At 37.5% G+C, this 22,838-nt stretch overlaps 1 protein-coding gene across 13 annotated transcripts in view; it reads left to right on the top strand.

Moving 5' to 3' along the window:
- Positions 1-22,838, top strand: part of DTNB (dystrobrevin beta) — a 231,551-nt gene that overhangs the window by 106,912 nt on the left and 101,801 nt on the right. For all 13 annotated transcript variants that reach the window (XR_005832775.1, XR_005832774.1, XR_005832776.1 and 10 more), the window contains exon 9: positions 9,954-10,078. Coding sequence is in view for 10 of the 13 variants with exons in the window: in XM_040622973.1 (XP_040478907.1) it covers positions 9,954-10,078 (125 nt within the window). In the remaining 3 variants the exon portion in view is untranslated. The remainder of the gene's footprint in view (positions 1-9,953; positions 10,079-22,838) is intronic.

The raw sequence follows: 22,838 nt of genomic DNA, 5'->3' as shown, positions 1-22,838 counted from the left end.
GCATGGGAAATCTAACATGGATCCATTAAAGATGAATAGGACTGATATTTTTATAAAGACTGGGACTTTAGAATGGCAGCCTCCTTGAAAAAGAGGGGCTAGAAATACTCTGCTGGCCTGGAGAAGTTACGAATGGGACTCCCACACCAAAGGAGTCCCTGCTAAAAGCGAACTCATTATCAAAAATTGCAAATTCAGTTATGATCAACAAGGGAATCAAACCAATAGGAGCTTTAGTGTGCCAAGAACTTTAGCAAATTCAACATTTAAAAAGGGGCAACTGGGTGGTTCAGTTGGTATTGGTGTTGGATTCTTGATTTCGGCTCAGGCCATGATCTCATGGTTGTGAGATCGAGCTCCATGCTCGTTGGGCTCCATGCTCAGCACAGAGTCTATCTGTCCCTCTTCCTCTGCGTCCTCCCCCCTCCCCGTTCATACGCATTCTCTCAAATAAATCTTTAAAAAGTTAAAGAAGTACATTTAGAAATAGTGACATTTTAGAAAGGAACAAATCAATATGAAAAAGGACCAAATTGAACTTCTAGAAATAAAAAATATTAAGGTTAAAGAGGGGTTAAATAGCAATTTAGAGACAACTATAGCAAAAATTAGGGAATAGAAAACATCTGAAGAAATGAACCAGGATATAGAATATTGAACATAGAGGGAAATGGAAAATGTGGAAGGCAATTACAGGATAGAATCATAAGATCATGTAGAATTCTATACTAATCTATTTGAGAGCAAAGAAGAAAAAAGATCTGTTTTTGGAAAAAGTCTTAGTGGTTTTTGCCACCAATAGACCATTGCTGGAGGAATAATAAAATGCATACTTTGGGGAAAAAATGAAGCAGTAAGGAAGAAATGGGGTACAAGAAGGAATGGTGCGCAGTGGAATTGGCAAACGTGGGTAAATGTAAAGAAGCATCATGTACAAAATAATAGTAATTGACTGATTTTGGTGGGTTTAAAGTAAGATGCAGCCAGAGAACGAGTCAGCTATGGCAGGAATGCAGTTGAGGCATGAGTAGAGGTAAAGGATTTTAAGTTAGAGGACTAGAATACAGATGTTAATTAAGGTGGCGATAAGTATTCATCTTAAACTAGTAGAGGTTCCTGGCGTGTCTGAGGAATTAATAGGCCTGTGTTTCTGCTTGGATCCCCTCAGTGGTGGCTTGGAGCTCGGGATGATGGACTTGAGAGAGTAATTTGAAGTGAACATGACAGGAATGGCCTCCGAGGCACCAATCTTGAGCTTTTTCCATTAGGCTCTTGTGCTCCTGAGTGTCAGGGCCTGTCAGCAGGTGCCCCGAGCTGAAGCCTGTGCCGTGCAGGCAGTTAGCTCAAGGCTGATTGAAAATACCGTCATCTGAGTTCAACAGAACCGTTTCTCAGAGTATCGTATCTTAGTGCCTGGTCCACGGTTGTCTGAGGAAAGCAAGTTTTAGCCCTGGTGTGGGAGCACCCTATGCAGCGGTAAGAGCACGAGGCACGCCTCGCTCCCTACCTTGGAGTCTGCCCCTCATTTGGAAACTCTGTGTCCCCGTCCCTGACTCAGCTGGGTTTCCCCTCCGTGACCTCCATTGTGGTGCTTGGTGTTCCCAGTCTGTTGCTGACTCCTTACAAGAATGTCTCACCGTCCTGGGCTGTCTCTCCTAATCCCTGTGTGTTCTTTCTCTGAGTAATTTCACCTGTAGAGGGGCTTGTTGTACTGTGAAAAGAATAAGACACACCTAGTTTATACGAGCTTTAGTTTCTGCACCCATCAAATTGAGATTCTTAACATCTAATTCACAAGACTATTGACTGGGAGGGCTAAATGAGCCTTTGTGTGCAAAGCCCCTGTCAGGTACGGATACTGCGGATACTGCGGGGTACTGCATTCTTAATAAGCGTTGCTCCCAGTTCAGGAAAAAAGCAATAGAAAGCAACCACTAGAAGAGTAGACTCAAAGAGCATGATTGCCAAAAAAGGGAAACAAAATGAGAAAAAGAAAACAAAACCTAAAAAAGTAAAAAAAGATAAAGATATAGGGAAAGTAATGAAATAAATAATAAAACAATAATATAATAAGCTATAGAAATAAATAAAAGTATATTAGTAATCAGTAAATTAAGTAAATTTTCCAGATTAAAAACAGCACTTGTCAAATGGATATTTTAAAAAAATCAGACTTTATGCTGTTTATAAGAGACAGGGAAAAAAAGAGACAAAAAGGTTGAACATTAAGGATAAAAAAAAACATACCAGGTGAAGTACCAACCAGAAGAAACTTAGTGAAACTATATTAACCTCAGAAAATAGATTTCAAAGCAAAAATCTTTACCCGAGAGGCTGAAATGGTACATTTTACACTATGTATATTTGGTCACAATAAAAATTTTTTTACCAGAGATAGTTTGCCAGAGTTAAAAAGATGCAGTGAACAATTCCACAGAAATACACATTTACTAATGCAGCTATGAAGTACATAAATAATATTAATAGGGGGACAATAAAGTTGAAAAATACATTATTAAAATGGTAATTTTAACACACTTCTCTCAACAGTTGTTAGAATTATTAGACAAAAAAAAGACTATAGAAAATACGAATGTACCCAGTAATTAATGATTACACATTCTTTTCAAACAAACACAAAAAATTGACCACATTAAGAAAGCCTCGAAAGAGAATTAGTATCATATAGACTATATTCTGTGACTATAGTGCATTTGGCTTAGAAATCAATTAACAGAAAGATGATAAAAAAAAAAAACCAATAAAACAGTACCTTGGTTATTGAAAGCTTAGTTGATAATGAACAAATTCCTAGAACAACCTTACTTACCAAAACTGGTTCAAGATGGAATAAAAAATCCAAATAGTATAGTCATTAAACAATTTGAATTAGTAGCATAAAAGCTTCACAAAGTAATCAATCAGGCCAGAATGACTTGAAATGAGTTTCAACAAGCAAAGAAAAGATGAATTCCTGTATTATGTAAAACTTCCCAGATTCCAGAAAAAATAATGAGCATTCCAGTTTCATTTTTGAGGCTAGCATAGCCTTCGTACCAAAACCCTATGAGGACAGCAAGAAAAGAAAATTACAAGCTTTTTTCATGAACAGAAATGAAAACCTAAAGAAAATACTATGAAACTGAATCTATACAAAAGTATACACGAAAGATAATACATCAGTACCGCACTGGTTTTATTCCAGCAGTTAAAGATAAATTATTATGACTTAATCAGATTCATAGATTGATGGATTAAGTCCATTTAATCATCTCAAAAGACTTACATAAAACGTTTAATAAAACCCAATATCGATCGATAACTTAAGTACACACACACACACACACACACACACACAAAACTTCCAAAACAAAAAACTTTAGCAACCTAGTATAAGATATTTATAAAAACTGATAGCGTCCATTGTATTTACTGGTGAAATGTTGAAATTATTTAAGATTAGAAACTAAACAAAGAAGCTTGTTGTCACCACTTCCATTTAGCATTTTATTGGTAGTCATAAGCAGCATAATTAATACGGAAAAAAAAGGTGTTTGAATTAAAAGGAAACAAAATTGTCATTATTTGAAGAGGACTGTCAGTGCAGGAAGTCTGAAAGAATCTTCAGATAAATCAGTAGAGTTAAAAATTTCTCTGCATCAAAGGACACAAACAGAACATAGTGAAAAGGCAGATGGTGGAACAGGAGAAAGTATTTGTGTATCGTATATCTGATTGGGGTTCATATCCAGAAGGTAGAAAGAACTATAACTCAACAACAAAAAAAGTAACTCAATTGAAAAATGGGTTAAGGACTTGAATGGACATTTCTCCAAAGATGATATAAAAATGGCTAACAAGCATATGAAAAGGTAAGTGGCATCACTAATCATTAGGGAAATGCAAATCAAAACCACAATGAGATATTCCTCACACTTATTAGATGGTTACTATTTTAAAAAAAGAAAAAGTGTTGGCGAGTGTGTAGGGAAATTGGAACCCGTCTTTCATAGACTGGTGCAGTCTATGGGAAAAATGTAAAATGGTGCAGCCACTATGGGAAACCGTATGGAGGTTTCTTAAAAAATGAAAGGGAGAATTACCAACAATTCTACTTCTGGGTATATACCAAGAGAATTGAAAGTATAGTCTTGAGATATTTATACACCCATGTTCATAATAGCATTGTTTACAGTAGCTGAAACTTGGAAGCAACTCAAATGTCCATTGATGGATGAATGGATAAACGAAGTGTGGTATACATATACGACAGAATTGTATTCAGCCTTGACAAAGGAAAGAAATTCTGAAACGTGCTCCAACATGGATGAGCCTTGAGGACATGATTCTAAGTAATAGAAGCCAGTCACAAGAAGGCAAATACTGTACGATTCTACTTATATGAGGTTATCTAAAGTAGTAAAATTCATAGAACCAAAAAGTGGACTGGTGGTAGCCAGGGACTCAGGGAAAGGGGAAATGAGGAGTTGTTTATGAATACAGAGTTTCAGGGGCGCCTGGGTGGCACAGCGGTTAAGCGCCTGCCTTCGGCTCAGGGCGTGATCCCAGCGTTATGGGATCGAGCTCCACATCAGGCTCCTCCACTATGAGCCTGCTTCTTCCTCTCCCACTCCCCCTACTTGTGTTCCCTCTCTCGCTGGCTGTCTCTACCTCTGTCAAATAAATAAATAAATAAAATCTTTAAAAAAAAAAATGAATACCGAGTTTCAGATGGGCAAAATGAAAAAATTTTGGAGATTGGTTGCACAATGGGAATATATTTTACTGAACTGTGCACTTTAAAATGGTTAAGGTGGTAAATTTTTTGTATATCTTACTACAGTTCTTTTCTTTTTCAAAGATTTTATCTATTAGAGAGGGAGAGAGCATGAGCAGGGGGAAGGGCAAAGGGAGAGGGAGAAGCTGACTCCCTGCTCACTGGCCCATCCCAGGACCCCGAGACCGTGGCCTGAGCTGAGTTAGATGCTTAAGCAACTGAGCCACCCAGGCATCTCTTACTACAACTCTTAAAAATAAAGTAAAATGAGAGCAGGGTTGCTGGTTACAAATTTATGTGTAAAATAGCTAGATGTGAGTAAGAGAGATGTATAGATCCTTTATGGACAAGAGTTTAACTTTCTTGAGAGACATTAAGGAAGGCTTAAACATATGAGAAGAGGAACACGTTGATGAAAGGAATGTTCAGTATATAAAGATGTCATTTCTCTCCAAAACTGATGAGTTCCCATCGAAATCTGCACAGGGTGTTTTGTGGTAAATGACAAATTCTTTTTAAAACTGACGTGGAAATTCAAAGGGTCGGAAATAACGAAGACACTCCTAAAGAAGGATGTAAGGTACTAGCTGAGAAGAAGGGAGGAAGCCACAATTAAATCGTTACACCGCATGGAGATAGAAATGGACTGTTGAGTAGAAAACAAATGAACTGTTAAATGATCCTGTGGCAATTGATTATCTGTAAAGTTAGATTCTTTCCTCATACCTATCCAAAAAAAAAAAAATCAGTTCTAAGTAGATTCAAATAAAATATAAAAGAGAAAAACTATAAAACTTTAGAAGACAATGTGGGAGAATATCTCTATGACCTCAGGGAAAGAATATTTCTTAAGATATAAAAAGCACAAATATAATGGAAAAGATTAATAAATTGGGACTACTGTTAACGGTAGTTAAAGAAGACTGTTCATCAAAAACAAGCCTTAAAATAGAAGTTATTTGGAGACATAAATTCTGTAGGGTTAAAATACAAAAAATATAAAGAACTCTTACAAGGCACCTGGCTGACTCAGTCGTTTAAGTGTCTGCCTTTGGCTCAGGTCATGATCACCAGAGTCCCTGATCAGTGAGAAGTCTTCTCCCTCACCCTCTGTCCCACCCCCGGCTCGTGCTCTCTCCTTCTCTCAAATGAATAACATGTTTAAGAAAAAAAAAAAAAAAACTCTTACAAATCAATAAGAGAAAGGCAACCCACTGAAACACTACACCAAAGACAGGAATAGACAGGAATAGGCTTTTCACAGAAGAAGAAACCCAAATGGCTCGTAAACATTGGAAAAGATGCTCAATCTTTTTGGCGATCAGGGAATTGCGAATTAAAACCACAGTACCATTTTTCACCCACTAAATTGGCAAATGTTAAAATATCTGACAATAATAAGGGTTAGCCAGAATGTGGAGATTTAGGAAGTCTCTCACACAGCTGATGGAATGGAGATTAGTGTAACCACTTTGTAAAAACAAGTTGGCAGTGCCTAGTAAAATTGAACGTATGTACCTCACAACCGGGTAATTCCACTCTGATGAAACTCTTACACACGGCCACCAGGAGACACGGACAAGAAAGTTTATAGCAACATTGTGAGTGAGAGGGGAAAAAATGGAAACAACCCAAATGTTCATCAGCAGTGGAATGAATATATAAATTATGATGTAATTAAGCAATGAAATTACAATCAGTTGGTGAAAAAATGTATGACTTACAGTTACATGTATCAGTACGGATGATTTGTGATGTAATTTTAAGTGAAAGCAGCAAGTTGCAGAAAAATATATCTAAGTCTATATAGATTTTAAACATGTACTAAATCATGTATAATTTATGCATAATTGCTAAAATAATAAAATCAAAGACATGATTAATACAAAATCCAGGATCTAGGTTACCAGGAGAGGGGCAGGTGCGGTGGGGAGGGGGCTGTTAGCATAAGCTCCCACAGCAAGCTTCTGAGTGACTGCCATATTTCTGTTTCTTAGGCAGAATAGTGGGTAGGTGGATATTGGTTTTATAACTTTTTATACTGCACATACACATTTTATACATTCTGATATAGTTTTAAAAATTGTAGCCTGTGTTATTTTTAAGAGATGGTAGGAAATGTTTTGAAATTAGGTAATGTGGATTATTGAAAATGTACAAGGTTTGAAAATCATCACCTAAGAGTGTGTTGGGAGGAGTTTTCCTTTTTCAGGTTAAGGCTGCTCCATATGTTTATTAGTTGGAGAGACCAAGTGACAGGAGAGGTATGGAGACGTAAAGTGCTTTCTCTGCAGACGGGCTTAAACGAGGTGTGGAAGGCACCAGTCCTTGCACCTGGGCTACCTCTCTTCCTTCCCTGCTTCTGTAAATATTTAGTGACCTACTGAGCCAGAGAGGTAATGTCCCTATCTTGGAGCTTCTAGCTGTTTTCGGATTCATGCTTAACAGGTTTTGTTAATCTTAGCCTCCTAAACTAACTAGATAGCAAAATTCACTTCAGGTCCATATCATAATTTACTCTTTGATATCTTTTTAAGGAAGTCATTTATTTACATGTTTAGACAACCTAGTTGAATGCATTGTCTTTAAAATTTTCAGAGTAATATATCCTTTTTGGTCTGGTCCTAGCCCAGTTAATATTCTAATTCCTATATATATTTATTCTCAGTTTTTCCCTTTCTGTGCATATCAAAACTCTTGATATGTTCTAATTCTTTGGAATTGACCTTGATGTATTAATTTTGCATCTCTGTCTATATTTTTGAGACTCAACATTGGATCTGATCTTAAACCTTGACTTTAAAGCAGTATTTTCAAAAGCATTATAAGCATACTACTAGAGATTATAAGGTGATACAAAGGGAAACATTATTTTTATAGTCATGTAATTAATTTATAATTTTATTATAAAACATATACACATGAAACGTGTGGTTTCATGGCTGTTTTTGCTCAGGGTGCAGCTAAAGTCAAGTCTCTCTGATCATCTGTCTCACACAGACTGCATGAATTAACAGTGCGGCTGCTTCTCAGACACAGCAGAATATCGTGAAATTAATACATGGATTACGGTTGTAGCATTTAGTTGTAAAGGTGAATCGAGGTATGCTCTGATGTCCTCTGTCTCCTGTTTGTGTTATAACTCAAAAAATAAGCTTATGTGGTTTGGTCAGGAAAAAGCAATCTAGAAAATTCATCTAGGCAAATTGTTCAAATAACGTACTATTATAGGACAGATTCTGGAACTATAAAGACGATTAAGACGTAGATCCTACCTTTTAGGAACACCAGTTTCACAGAGATAGGCACATAAATTAAAAAGTGCACCATAGCGTTGGAAGCGCAACAGTGGAAACATGTCCACGGTAAATGGGTAGCTGGGAGAGGGAACACAAGCAGGGGGAGTGGGAGAGGGAGAAGCAGGCTCCCCAGGGAACAGAGAGCCCGACCCAGGGCTCAATCCCAGGACCCTGGGATCATAACCTGAGCCAAAGGCAGACACTCAATGACTAAGCCACCCAGGCACCCCAAATTCTGTGTTCCCTCTCTCATTGACTCCCTCTCTGCCAAATAAAGAAATAAAATCTTAAAAAAATAAAAGATTTTGTCTAGAATTTGATGTGTTGAAAGGGTTAGTGGTAGGTGATTCGGAGCCAATATATGACGTTTCTGGAGAAATTGATACTATTCAGTCTGTATTATAAATAAGGTATTAACTTTCCCTACATAATCTTTTTTTTTTTAAGATTTTATTTATTTATTTGACAGAGAGAGAGACAGCCAGCGAGAGAGGGAACACAGGCAGGGGGAGTGGGAGAGGAAGAAGCAGGCTCCCAGCGGGAAAGCCCGATGTGAGGCTCGATCCCAGGACTCTGAGATCACGCCCTGAGCCAAAGGCAGACGCTTAACGACTGAGCCACCCAGATGCCCCCCTCCTTTTTTTTAAGATTTATTTTAGGGAGAGCATGCCAGAGAGAGCAGGGATGAGGGGCGGGAGGAGAGGGAGAAGGAGAGTGTCTTAAGCAGACTCCGTGCTGAGCTCTGTGGGTCATTGATCCCATGACCGTGAGATCCTGACTGGAGCCGAAATCAAGAGTCAGATGCTTAACTGACTGAGCCACCCAGGCACCCTATCTTTCACTACATAGTCTTAAAGGCAAGGAGAGTTTTGCTTATTTTGTGTTAAATACACGCAAGCAGCATATGAACATTCAGTGGAGATGTGGTATTGATAAGTTGCACAGCTGCGAACAAGTTCTGTTTTCCAGTTAGAGTGGTACGTAGGTAATACACTGCAGAGGGAGTAGAATGAAATATTTACACCTTTTGCAGTTAATCTCCTTCCAAGGAAATCTCAACAACTGTGTTGTTTAAAGGGAATTGGGTGGGTAATAACCAGTACATGAAGAGCCTCCTTTATATATGGGTTTCCGATGTGAACGTTCTGAATAACTTAATTGTGGCATGTTGTTTACTTTTGTGCATATTTACTGGTAAATGTTAGACTCACTGGTCTTTGGATTTGGTGTATTTTGTTCTACCGTACAGAGAAATCTATTAGTATGCCAACTTATTCTCGTACCTTCAGCATATCTGAGTGTCTAGCCATGGGTCTGATGCTGACTGCCTGTGAATGTGAGGGCACTCATCTGTGTCTGTATACATAGCCAGACCCTTAGCACTAGATGTTCTGCCTCACGTTTATTTTGGGAATATTCTCTTAATAGGCACGTTTTGGGATGTGACTTAGTCAGCTAATTTGCTGACATTCAAAAGCCATGAGCTCTCAGCATTATCTTAGCCTTTTAGTATTTTAGTCCAGCAAAAATTTCTGACGCTGATTGGGAAATTAACTATAACATCTTACCAAAAATGATCCAGAAGCATCAAAAGAGAGAGTTCATGCAAAGGGCACAGAGAGATGTTCAAAGGGAAAGTTAACGTTAAGAGTGCATAGTAGAAATGAGGGAGTGAGCGTAGAAATGAAGGACCACAAGTGACCTTGGAACAGCTGGAGGTTCCTTTCTATTAGGGCAAATAATGTTGATTATAATGCATCTTGGCTTTTATTTCAAAAGATATTTTCTGCAGTTCTTGTCACCAAGTTCTTTTGAAATTCTTTTTCATTCTTTTGAAGATTTAATTTCTTATTTCCTTATTTTCTACTTTGACACAGAAATCCCCTGCAAAGAAGCTGAGCCATGCAATTAGTAAATCTTTGGGGTGTGTACCCACCAGAGAACCCCCGCATCCTGTTTTTCCTGAGCAACCAGAGAAACCACTTGACCTTGCAAATATAGTGTAAGTATATACCTGGACCTGGATGTGGACTATACTGAAATGGAGACCTTGCTGAATTCTTTTGGATCAAAACCAGCTTCACCTAACATGAACATTTAACCTTCTGGTTTTTACTTTACTTTGGGGGAACTTAAGGACTTCAAGATTTCATTTCTTTAAGTCACCATAAATCTTTACGTGGAAGCCTAGCTCCTGAGCCCAGAAGCCTAAGTAATGTAATGATCTCAAACAGAAACATTAATTCATATATTGAAGAGTAATTATTGAACTAGTTTTAGCAAGGTTGCCTTTTTTGGTCTGTGTGTTCTTCCGTAAATCAGCGGTAGAGATCATTTCTTTTCTGCAGCAATAATGCCCATTGTTATTTTTTAAAATTAGTTCAGGCAACATGGAAATGAAAATCAACTTCATTTGCTTCTTTGTATTGAGAGAAAATTAGGAAACATAAGATTGTGTCCTATAAATAAAACTAGTGTTTTATTTTTGCTTTCTTTGAATATTCATGCTAAATGAAAGAAAGCCGGACAGGAACAAAAAAGAGAAGTAGAGAAAGAGGAAGAGTAAGGAGGAGAAGAAACAATGAAGCGTTAAGATTCAGCCTCTAAACTGAATTCTTCACTTTGAATTAAATGGTGATGTTACGTGTCCTCCTGGATAAAGTCAGTAGGGTGTTTTGTTTTGTTTTGTTTTGTTTTGTTTTGTTTTGAGGGGGGCAGGGGCAGAGGAGGAGAGAAAGAGAATCTTAAGTGGGCTCCGCGCCCAGCAAGGAGCCTGACACAGGGCTCAATCTCACAACCCTGAGATCATGACCTGAGCTGAAATCAAGAGTCAGACGCTTAACCAGCTGAGCCACCCAGGGGCCCCAAAGTTAGTAGGTTTTTGATCATTAGTCTTTATCGGTATTGACAAGTTTTTCTGTGAGAGTAGACATCTGTTTTCTTTTACCTCCTTATAAAACTCTTAGGGTTCTAGATCTTTTCTTTCTCATTCAATAATTTGAAAAACTTTTATTAAAATAATGCATACATGTAAATTAGAAAGAACATATAATAAAATGCAGCACATCCTTCCACGCTTCTTGTGCTTTGTCTAGGTTTTTGATCTGTGAGATCTTTTTGCATTTGAACAGTAACTCGTTTCAGAGCAATTTATTGGACTGTCCTTCATTCCCCCACTGACCTACAGTGCCACGCTTGTCATAAGTGAAGCGTCCAGATGGACATGGTCTGGTTCTGGGCTCTCCTGTTCCTGTGGTCAAATGGTCTGTCCTTATGCCAACATCTTATGATCTTAATTCCTGTAAGGGATTAAGTAATGTTTTTAGGAGTATCTTGTCTATTCTTTGCCCTTTGCTCTTTCATATAAATTTTGGAATCAGCTTATTGTGTCCCTTATAAAATTTTGTTTGGATTTTGATCAGAGATTCATTGGATCTAAAGATCAGATTGGGGAGAATTGACATCTTTACAGTATTAAGTCTTTCATGTCATGAATGTGTTATGTCTTTCCATATATTTAAATATCATTTTGTGCCTTTCAGTAAAGCTTTATAATTTTCCCCAGAAAGGTATTCTATATGTTAGATTAATTCTTCTGTACTTTTCAAGATTCTTCTGTACATTTGTTGTTGCTGTTGCAAATGGTGCCTCTTTTCCCCTACAGTATTTTTGAGACATAATTTACATGCGATCAAATGCACCCACTTCAAGTGTACCATTCAGTGAGTTTTGGCAAATGTATACAGTACGCAAATGGTATTTTCATTGAATTGTGTTTCTCAACAGTGTATTGCTGGTATGTGGAAATGCAAATTGTGTCTGTATTTTCATCCACTGTCTACTCATCTTGCCTGATGTGCTCATTAGTTCTAGTAGTTTGTGCTCAGATTTTTTTGGATTTCCTATAAATAATTATATTACCTGCAAATAATGATAGTTTTGTTTTTTCCCTCCCACTCCTTGTACTTTTAAATATTAATCATACTTTTTTTTTCTTTTGGTCTTCTCACGCTGGCTGAACCGCCAGTGCAATATTGAATAGGAGTAGTTTGGTGGGCATTCTTCTGTTATTGCCGATCCCAGAGACACAGCTCTCAGCGTTCATTAAGGGTGCTATGTGATGTAGGTTTTGTAGAAAGAGTTTACTAGGTGAAAGAGCTTCCCTTGTATGCCTCCGTTTGCTAAGAGTGCTCTTTTTGGGTCATGAATGGATGTGGAATTTTATCAAAGACTTTTCTACCTTGACATGATCATGGGAGTTTCTTTATTCTATTAATGTAGCGAATGATATGAATTTTTTTAAAACAGCCAGACATTCCTAGAATAAACATATTCTCCTTTTAATACACTGCTAGATTACATTTGCTAATGTTTTGCCTAGATTTTGCCTATGTTTAAAAGTTAAGTTGTCCTGTAATTTCCCTTGGTTTTTGTTTTGTTTTGTTTTTAAGACAAAGTTTGCCCAGTTTGCTATCTTCAAAAAGTTGAGGAGCATTCTTTCTTTTTCTGTTTTTTGAAAGAGCTTATTTAAAATTGGAATTATTTGCTACTTCAGGTTTTGGTGAAATTCACCAATGACGTTATCTCTGCCAAAAGCCTTCTTTGTGGGAAAATTCTGAACTGTGAATTCCATTTTTAAAAACAATTATAAGACCTCATTTTTCTTTTTGAGTCACTTTAGAACATTTTATATTTGTAGGAATTTGTTAATTTCATTTGAATTTTCAAAATTATTGGCACAAAGTTTATAACATTTGTCTATATGGTGCTAATGTCCCTTTTAAATTCCCACTCTCGTGTATTTGTGGTTTTTCTCTCTCTTTGGTTTTTCCTTGAACACATCTTGCCATAGGTTTGTCCAGTCTATTGGACTTTTAGAGGACCAACTTTTTTTTTTCTTTAAAGATTTTATTTATTTATTGGACAGAGAGAGAGACAGCGAGAGAGGGAACACCAGCAGGGGGAGTGGGAGAGGGAGAAGCAGGCTTCCTGCTGAACAGGGAGCCCCGATGTGGGGCTCGATCCCAGGACCCTGAGATCATGACCTGAGCTGAACGCAGATGCTTAACGGCTGAGCCACCCAGGCGCCCCTAGAGGACCAACTTTTGGTTTTGATGATTCTCTTAGAGTACGCATTGTATTTTTGAATATTATTTGTTTCCAACTTTATCGTTATCATTACTTTTGTTACAGTTTCTTTGGGTTTATCTCGCTACTCTCTTTCTAACTTCTTTAAAGATATGATTAGCTTACTCATTTCAGGTTTTTCCCCCTAATATAAGCACATAAGGCTATGGATTTCTCTAAGTTCTCTCTGAGTAGTGTCCAGATTTTCTTATGTAATTTTTTATTGTTCTAAATATTTTCAAAGTTGTGATATGAATTCTTCTTTAAGAATACTATACTTTATTTTTTCTTTTATTTTTTTAATTTTCTTTTATTATTTTTTTTTAAGCAATCTCTACACCCAGCATGGAGCTTGAACTCACAACCCTAAAGCTAAGATCAAGAGTTGCACACTCTATCAGCTAAGCCAGCCAGGCACCCAAGCAGCATTCTTTCTTGATTTCCAAACATGTGAAGATTGTTTAGTTGCTTTTTTTGTTATTAATTTTTAGTTTAATTTCATTTTGGTCTAATAAGTGGTCTGTACTATTCAATTCTTTCAAATTTGTTTTGACATGCTTATTATATGGAGTGTATAATCCAGTTTTTATTATGTTCCTAGTAAGCATGAAAATAATGTTTATTCTGTGCTTGTTTGGTTTAGAGTTCATAGTGAATGAATGTAAGTCAGTTAGGTCAAGTTTGTTAATCCTGTTGCTCATATCTTCAAAACTGTATGTATTTCGCTAGGAAATTGAAAACTTGTTCTTATCTAGTGACTCTCTATTCTTAGTAATTCTGTTTGTTCTCAAGTCTGTTTTATTTGCTAAACATCTTTTAATGTCTTTTGCTTGTATGTGCCTAGTGTAACTTTCCCCATCCTTGAACTTTTAACTTTTCTGTGTCCTTTAGTGTTCAGTATGCTTCTTGTAAATTGTTAGCTGGATTTTAAAAATCCAGTTTGACAACCTGTCTTAACTGGAGAGTTTGATCCATTTAAACGTATTATTATAATGTTGTTTATAATTAGTCATTATAAGTAAAATTGGCTTTCATTATTACAGTTATAAAAGTATTACTACTGTAATAATTGGACTTTTTTCTACTATCTTATTTTGTGCTATTTATAATATTTTAAAAATTCCCCTTTATTTGCATGCCCCACTCTGGTCACCCTTTCCTCGGGGGTAATCATTCTAATATGCTCGTTGTATATCTTTTCACCAGTACATATTCTTGAAAACTAGGTAGCGTTTTATACATTCTTTTAAAAAATTTATGTCGAGTGGCACTATGCAGATTTTATCTATGCGTTCACTCTACCTGGCTGCCTTCAGATCTCTGCCTCCACATAAAATCCTGCAATAAACATCTCAGATGGACTGGGTAAGAGTTTCTTTAAACCCAGGGCACAGTTGTTGGTCAAAAGTTACGTATCCTGACCAGAGGCAGTGTGTCGGGGAATCCGGGGCTTTAGTGTAGACTTGCAGTTAATCTCTTCCGTCTGAATTCAGGCCCTGTTCGGCTGCCTCTACCTGCTGTTCCTGAATTCAGAGACTTTCTGGTCAGTTTCTCTAGCGAGTAACCTCTCGTATTTCACCAGGTCCAGGAAACAGGCGTCTTTGACTGTGAGGCAGCCACTTAACCGACTGAGCCACCCACGCGCCCCTGAGAATCTTAATTATCCATTCATTCAGCAAATATTTATTGAGCAGCTTCCAGGTACTACGCAAGGTGCAAATGGTATTCACACAGTACTTTGCTTCTGTGCAAATAGGCTTGAGTCCGTGAGGTAGCCAGTTTTATAAAGGGCAGCATCTGCTGGCTTCTGTAGGAAAGAGTTGTAGGTGGAGCTCTAAAGATGAGAAATTTGTGAGGAGTGGGCTGCTGTGTATTTCTAATCATGATCAGGAAAAGAAGGTCTCTGTTTTGTACTTAAGAGATGAAGGTGGGTCCTACATTTGAATGCTTAAAGTCAGCAAAATATTTCATTTGAATAGGATCATGATTATTTTAATCATTGTTATATTAATATTAATTATACTTATTTAAAAGGGTCCTTTTTTAAACAAAGAATAGACAATCGTCTTACACTTTGTGAGTCTTTACACATTGTAGGTATTACTTTAAAACATCTAAGTTGTTTATATTTGTTTTACAAAACATCAGTAATCCTGGTTCAGATGAACTCCATCTACTGAGGGAGTTAGGATTGGGGGTAAAATCCGAGAGACTGGATGACCAACACAGTTGAACCTTCCCCTGGGCTGCTAATTAATTTTTCAAGTCAACTCACCCTTTATAGTTGTTGCATGCTTATTTGCTCATGACTTTTAAAAGATGGCACATGCTAGAAAGTCTGACCTTTCCAAGCTGGATCTTTCTCAGAGTAGGGAATAAGGTTTCTTATTAAAGTTTTTAGCTAAAGATCAAATTTGTTAATTTTTTTTTCTGGCCTCCATTTCATGTTTAACATTAATGTTTTCATCTCACTAAGAATATGTTTGTCTATGAAAAATTTCTTATTTCTGGGTTTTTTTTCCTTTTTTTTTTTTTTTTTTTTGTTGATGTCAGATATGAGATAGGTATTTCAGGGTTTTTCTTTCCCTAAATGGATAGCCATTTGTCCCAACTCCATTATTTTCCTGCTGATTTGTTGCAGTTTTAATTTTGCTTTCCTTTTAGCAATTGATACTCACCTTGACACTCTGAGAAATAATATAAATCACATATGTGTCTATATCTGTAAAATAATTCCTTACAAGATGTCTTTACCTTATGGTTTGTCCTTATCTTATAGGCAGGGTAAGAAAGGCTTTTGTGAAGAGTAACATTTATAGTAAAGCCTAAAAGATGCATAGATTTTAGCCATGTTGGAGGTCAGTGGAGGAACATTCCCAGCAGAGGGAGAGCAGTAGGACAGAGAGCAAAGGGAAGGCTGCAGAGGTGGGCAGAGGCCACCTGAGATCTTGGACATGATACTGAACTGAAGGGTTTTAGATGGGAGAGAGAGATGGTGAATTTTGCATTTTAACAAGTCACTGCCTGCTGTGTAGAAATAGGGAGTGGGGACCAGGGAGAAAAAGAAGAGGCCTGCTAGAAACTTTTTTTTTTTTTCAGAAGCCAAGTGAGAGATGATAGTAGTTTGGACTCTCATGGTGGTAATGAGAAAAGTTTGTGAACACGTAAGGAATTTCAGGTTTTACCATTATTGCACTCCTGGAAATAAAACCCCAATGGAGATGTGGGACAGGAATTGAAATCAAATATGAGATAGAGTATATTTTAATGTTAATTGCTTAAATTTCATGTTGACTTAGAGATTTTTCCAGATCCTCATAAATTCAGGGTTCAAGTGTTGGTATTTACTGAGCCCCCACCGTGTTCCAAGCCCTTTGCTCACCTCTTCTGTATACATCATTTCATTTAGCTCTTAGGGCAACCTTTGCAGTATAAATATCATTCACCTATAATGGGTCAGGAAATGGCGTTGGTGAGTTTCAGTGACCTGCCCAGGATCACACAGCTCAAAATGATGGAGCTGGTACTGGACTCCACTCCTAGCCTCTTTCCATTGCACCTCACTTTCCTAACAGGCAGACCCAGTAAGAAGTTGTTGCCATGGAAACCACAGTGATTGAACCATTGTTTGAGCCCTGTGGTTTGTTTTAGAATCAAGAGAGGACATTGAATAGCTGTATGTTGGTTGATTGAGAAATAGAAGGGAGGCAGTGTGGTATGATAGAAGAGAAATTAGATTAAAAATAGAGACATCTGTTTGCTTTACTGTAAAGTTGTGATAATAAAAATTATCTCAGGATATTGTTTAAGGTAAATGTACTTGAAAGTACTTTTTTAAAAAAAGATTTTATCTATTTGAGAGAAAGAGAGCGTGCGCGTAGGGAGTGGCAGAGGCAACCAGCGAGGGAGAGAATCTCAACCAGACTCCACGCTGAGTGGGGAGCCCAACACGGAGCTCAGTCTCACGACCCCGAGGTCACGACCTGAGCTGAAACCAAGAGTCAGATGCTTAACCAGACTGAGCCCCCCAGGCACCCCTGAAAGTACTTCTAAGATGTTAGGATGCTATCATACTGTATTCTAAACTTTTAAAGTCTTTTCCTCAGAATTAAGTAAATCATATCACAAAAATGTAACCTCCACAAAGGCTGGGACTCTGTTTTATTCTTCACCGAGTTCCCAGTGCCCAGAATAGTCCTGGTGAATGACACTAACATGATTTATACAAACAGACATCTACCACGTCCCCTTCTCCGCCTTTTTATGTTTGTTCCTTCAGGTAACAGAACAGGTCACGTACCTACAGTAAGTCTCCACTAGATGTCAGGCATATTTCCTTGATTGGTTCAGTGTGTGTGTGTGTGTGTGTGTGTGTGTGTGTGTGTGTGTGTTTCTTTCCCGGTGAGTTGAGACTATTAAGTAAACAAGGTTTTTCAAATAAACCTCAAACAAAACCAATTCACTTATTATCAACACTAGCAACTTTTCTTACTTGTAAGTCTCTGAGAGAAATTAGTTGTTTCTTTCTGTCAAAGCATCTTTATAAAACTTTTTGGCTCTTGATGACTTGATAGACTTTCTGCTAGTCTAATTCAAGCAATTTGCTGTTACTTAAGATCTAATTATCTAACCACACAGTCCTTATACCTAATTTTTTTAATTAGTGGCTAATCACCATTGCATTTCAGTTTATGGTTATTTATTTCTGCGAGAAGGCAAAACTTCCTGGTGTTGGCTTAGTGTATTCATTCCTCCGAATTTCGTCAGGGGAGAGAATGACCAGTGTCCCATTGGACACACCTGTGATTGATGTGGTCTCCTAAACGGGTTGGCAGACTACAGCCCGCAGGTGAAGTCTCGCCTGTTGCCTGTCTTTTGTGGCCCATGAGCTAATGATGATTTTTACATTTTTAAATGGTTGAAGAGAAGAAAAAATATTTCATGAAATAGAAAGAATAGTAATATTTTGCGAAAATTATATGAAAATCAAATTTCAGTGTCCATAAATAAAGGTTGTTTTTTTTTTAAGATTTTATTTATTTGACAGAGAGAGACAGCAAGAGAGGGAACACAAGCAAGGGGAGTGGGAGAGGGAGAAGCAGGCTTCCCGCCAAGCAGGGAGCCCGATGCGGGGCTCGATCCCAAGACCTTGGGATCATGACCTGAGCAGAAGGCAGACATTTAATGACTGAGCCACTCAGGCGCCCCCCCCCCCATAAATAAAGCTTTGTTTGGACAAGCCACTCTTCACTTTTGGGCTACAGTGGTAAAGTCGAATCTTTGTAACTAAGGTTGAATGACCCTCAAAACCTAAAATGTTGTACAGCGTAGGAAATCTAGTCAGTGGTATTGTAATAGCGATGTCTGGTGACAGATGGGAGCTGCTCTTGTGGTGAGCACAGCATAATGTATACACTTGTCGAATCATTATGTTGTACACCTGAAGCTAATTAACGTTGTGTATCAACTATACTTCAATTTAAAAAAAACAAACCTAGAATATTTACTATCTGGCTCTTTAGAGAAAAAGTTTTGCTGACCCTGACTCTTAAGGAAGGGTTGATAAAAATTACAAATTTAGGGAACTTTGTGCTTCTTGACACTTTGTTTTTCTGAATGCTCATCACCATCTTTGATGGTTCAGGTTGTTTCTTCAACCTAAGGGTGAAGGTTAATTGGTAACTTCTTCTGTTGAAGCACTTGGATAAAGTTTGTTACCTAGAAACCAGACTGCCTTATTGTTTCTTGCTGCTTATGCATATATAAATATGTAGCCTGTTTGAACAGCTGAGCCAACCAGTTTTTTCCACACTTTGTGTCAAAACAGAATTAACCTAGATAATAAAAAATTTTTAGATTATAGTTCTAATTAAATACTTTAATATGACTCTTATTCTATTTTAACTGGTCTTCTATTTAATGCTTAGACTGTCTATGCATTATTTTGATTTGATCAAAACAAAACTGTCCTTTATAAATTTAAACTTAATAGATTTTTTTTTTTAGCTTTAGAAGACTATGCTTGAAACATCTCGTGCTTGCAGTATTTGTGAACCTTTTGGTAAAATATGAAAATTCTGCTTGTTTTATTCTTATTCATAATGACTTTAAGTAAATCAGTGAGAGTAAATCAGTAAATTTGTGAGACCAGGAATAACATAAGAACATTTGTAGAAGCCCTATGAAATTTGTAAGACTCTATGAAAAAACAACTACTTGTTGAACAACTACTCTATGAAAAAATAACTACTTGTTTATGTTTAGACATTAAAGCACATTTTTGTGATGCTTATTTTAAAATGATGGATGAATCTGGATTTGGGGATGGCTTTTGTGACGGGGATGCTTCTGGCTAATTGCCCTGTGCCAAATTGGATGCCTCATTGTTAGCAACTGTTCTTTTTTTTTTTTTTTTTAAAGATTTTATTTATTTATTTGACAGAGAGAGAGACAGCCAGCGAGAGAGGGAACACAGGCAGGGGGCGTGGGAGAGGAAGAAGCAGGCTCCCAGCGGAGGAGCCTGATGTGGGGCTCGATCCCAGAACGCCAGGATCACACCCTGAGCCGAGGCAGATGCTTAATGACTGAGCCACCCAGGCGCCCCAGCAACTGTTCTTATAAGCCAAATTTGAGTGTTTTCAAAGAGAGTTATTAACTGGCTTTAACTGTATTCTCGAACAAATTGTGCGGCGTTAGAGAACTTATAATATTGGTGTGTTGGTCTGGATTAAAATCACTGTCTTTCACACCTATTTACTGACTCTGTATTGTGACTGGGGCTCTGTGCTTGGTGCTGAGGATAGAGTCTTATTTGAGAAGACTGACAAGATGATACCTTTCTCGTGGATGAATCTGATGTTCTAGTCACTTGAAAGGAGGATCAGATTCATTTTGGAAGGTTACAGTTTTGAGCTATTTCCGACGGGTAAGTATTATACTTTGACGCTTAGATCACAGCTCATCTGATACTAATTCTGTCTTGCACTTTGCTGTAGTGATTTTGAAAAACCTAGGCAATGGTGACATCATCTGCTCACCAGTGGGCCAGTGGACACCTTTTATTTCAGGTCTATCTAATTTAATCTTTGGAGAAAAGAAAAGCTGCTTTTTACTCTCCTATTCATATAGCCTGGAATGTGAGGTTCTTCTGGCTCTGAAGGGTCACGACTCATCTGATACTAATTCTGTCTTAACGTTTTGCTGGGATGATTTTGAAAACCTAGCACCTGAGGAATACAAGAGATTCTCTTAGAGCTTTGAGCTTCTCTTCATGCTGGTTTGGGTGTTGTCTCTTTGGCTCCATTTCAGCCTCAAGGTCCCAGATGATTATTCTCTTCCAGGGTTAGGGTACTTGCTAGCCCTGGAAGTAGCTCTCTCCAAAAAAGAAAGATGGAGCACAGAGAGCACTGATACTAAGGGTCATGTGTCATGTAAGGGAGTCCTAGAAATAGGATAAGGTTTTTGCCCGAACTACAGTGTGTGTGTGTGGAGGTGGGGGACACGCATTCATGAACCGCACATGTGAGTATATATGTATGTGTGATATGTGTGTGTGAGAGAGTGATGGTCAGGTGAACAGCATGATGCAGTAAGGAGAAACAGTATTATTTAATACAATAAAACTCAGGGTTTAATCCTAGGAGGGTAATTATTTACAAGTGGCTGTGACTTTGGTCTGCTGAGTTTCACCTCCCCCCTTGAGATTTTTCTCACTCTGTTTACCACTGTCGTAAAGCACTGTGCTTCTAAACTCTAAATTCAACATGGTCTAAACACCATCCCTTGGTTTTTTTCCCCTTTTCTTTTCATTGTGGTAAATGCACGTAACATAGAATTTACCATCTTAACCATTTTTCAAGGGTACAGTTCAGTAGCATTAAGTGTATTTATATTGTTGTGAAACAGATCTCCAGAGCCTTTCAGCTTGCAAATCTGAGACAGCCTCTTTAAACATCAACTTTCCTTTTACGACAAGCCCGTGCTAACCACCATTCTACTTTCATTTTCTATGAATTTGAGTACTTTAGATATCTAAGTGGAATCATGTATTTTTTTTTCTTTTTGTGACTGTCTTATTTCATGTAGCATAATGTCCTCAAGGTTCATCCATTTCAGGCCTTATTTTGTTGTATGTATATGCCACATTTCGTTTGTTCATTCCTTCCTCAGTGGCTGTTTGGGGTTGCATTCACCTTTGGGGCTGATCGGAATAATGCTGCCGTGAAGATGGGTATACGGAAAACTCTTTGAGACCCCGCTTTCAATTCATTGAGCTATATGCCCAGAGATGGGATTGTGGATGTTAATGATAGTTCCACTTTTAGTGTTTGAGGAATCTCCGTAGTGTTTTCCGTCGCAGCGGTACCATTTTACATTCCTACCAACAATGCGCAAGGGCTCCAATTTCTCTACATCCCCACCAATATTTGGTATCTTCTCTTTTTTCTTATTGTTGTTTCATTTAAAGTAGTCACCCTAATGGGCATAAGGTAATATCTCATTGTGGTTTTGCTTTGTCTTTTCTTTTTTTAATAATTTTTTTGGGATACAATTTACATACCATAAAATTCACCCACTGTGACAGTTAAATAACTCTTAGTAAATTTATATAATTTTGCAACCATCACCATCATCCAGTTTTAGAACATTTGTACCTTCCAAAAAAGTTCCCTGCTAACTATTTTTGGTCAATTCCAGCTCCTACTGGTAGCCCCAAGGCAACCACTGATATACTTCCTATTTCTATGACTTTGTCTTTTCTAGCAATTTCATATAAATAGAAAAATATAACATGTGGTCTTTTGTTTCTGGCTCTTTCGTTTGGCATAATAGTTTTAAGATTTATCCATATTGTATCAAGTATCAATAGTTCATTCCTTTTAAATGTGGAAAATATCGCATTATATGAATATACCATATTTTATTTATCCCTCAGCAGTTGATGGACATTTTTTTCATTTCCAGTTTTTGCCTATTATGAATAAGGCTTCTATGAACATTTGTGTCTTTGTGCGGACATTTTTTTTTTAAACAGGTTTGTTGTTGTTTTAAAGATTTTATTTATGGGACACCTGGGTGGCTCAGTCGGTTAAGTGTCTGCCTTCCGCTCAGGTCATGATCTCAGGGTCCTGGGATCGAGCCCCATATCTGGCTCCTCTCCCTCTCCCTCTACCCCTGCTCGTGCTCTCTCTTTTTCTCTCTGTCAAATAAATAAATAAAATCTTTAAAAAAAAATCTTTGCCTGACCTAAGGTCACAAAAATTTTCTCCTATGTATTCATCTGAAATTTTATAGTTTTAACCCTTACATTTTAATCTCTAATCCATTTTTGTGTTACTTTTGAACTAATTATGGTAGCTAAAAAAAAATCCTTGAAAAGTAATCATTCTTATTAATATTGGAGAAATCTGCTTTTCTTTGACCTTCATTTCTTCCCAAGCCAAACCTAGGGTATACCTATAATGGAATTTTATTCAGACACTGAGCTTCAGAATTATATTTCATCAAGTGGAATTTCTTTTTTTTAAAGTTTATTTGATTTTTTTTAGTAATCTCTATACCCAGTGTGGGGCTGGAAATCACGACCCCGAGGTCAAGAGTCACATGCTCTTCTGACTGAGCCAGCCAGGGTCTCC

Source organism: Ursus maritimus, unplaced genomic scaffold, assembly GCF_017311325.1.
Source record: "Ursus maritimus isolate PB19 unplaced genomic scaffold, ASM1731132v1 scaffold_6, whole genome shotgun sequence".
NCBI lineage: Eukaryota > Metazoa > Chordata > Mammalia > Carnivora > Ursidae > Ursus > Ursus maritimus.
The sequence above is the reverse complement of the archived record's forward strand: the minus strand, read 5'-3'. Positions and strand labels throughout refer to the sequence as shown.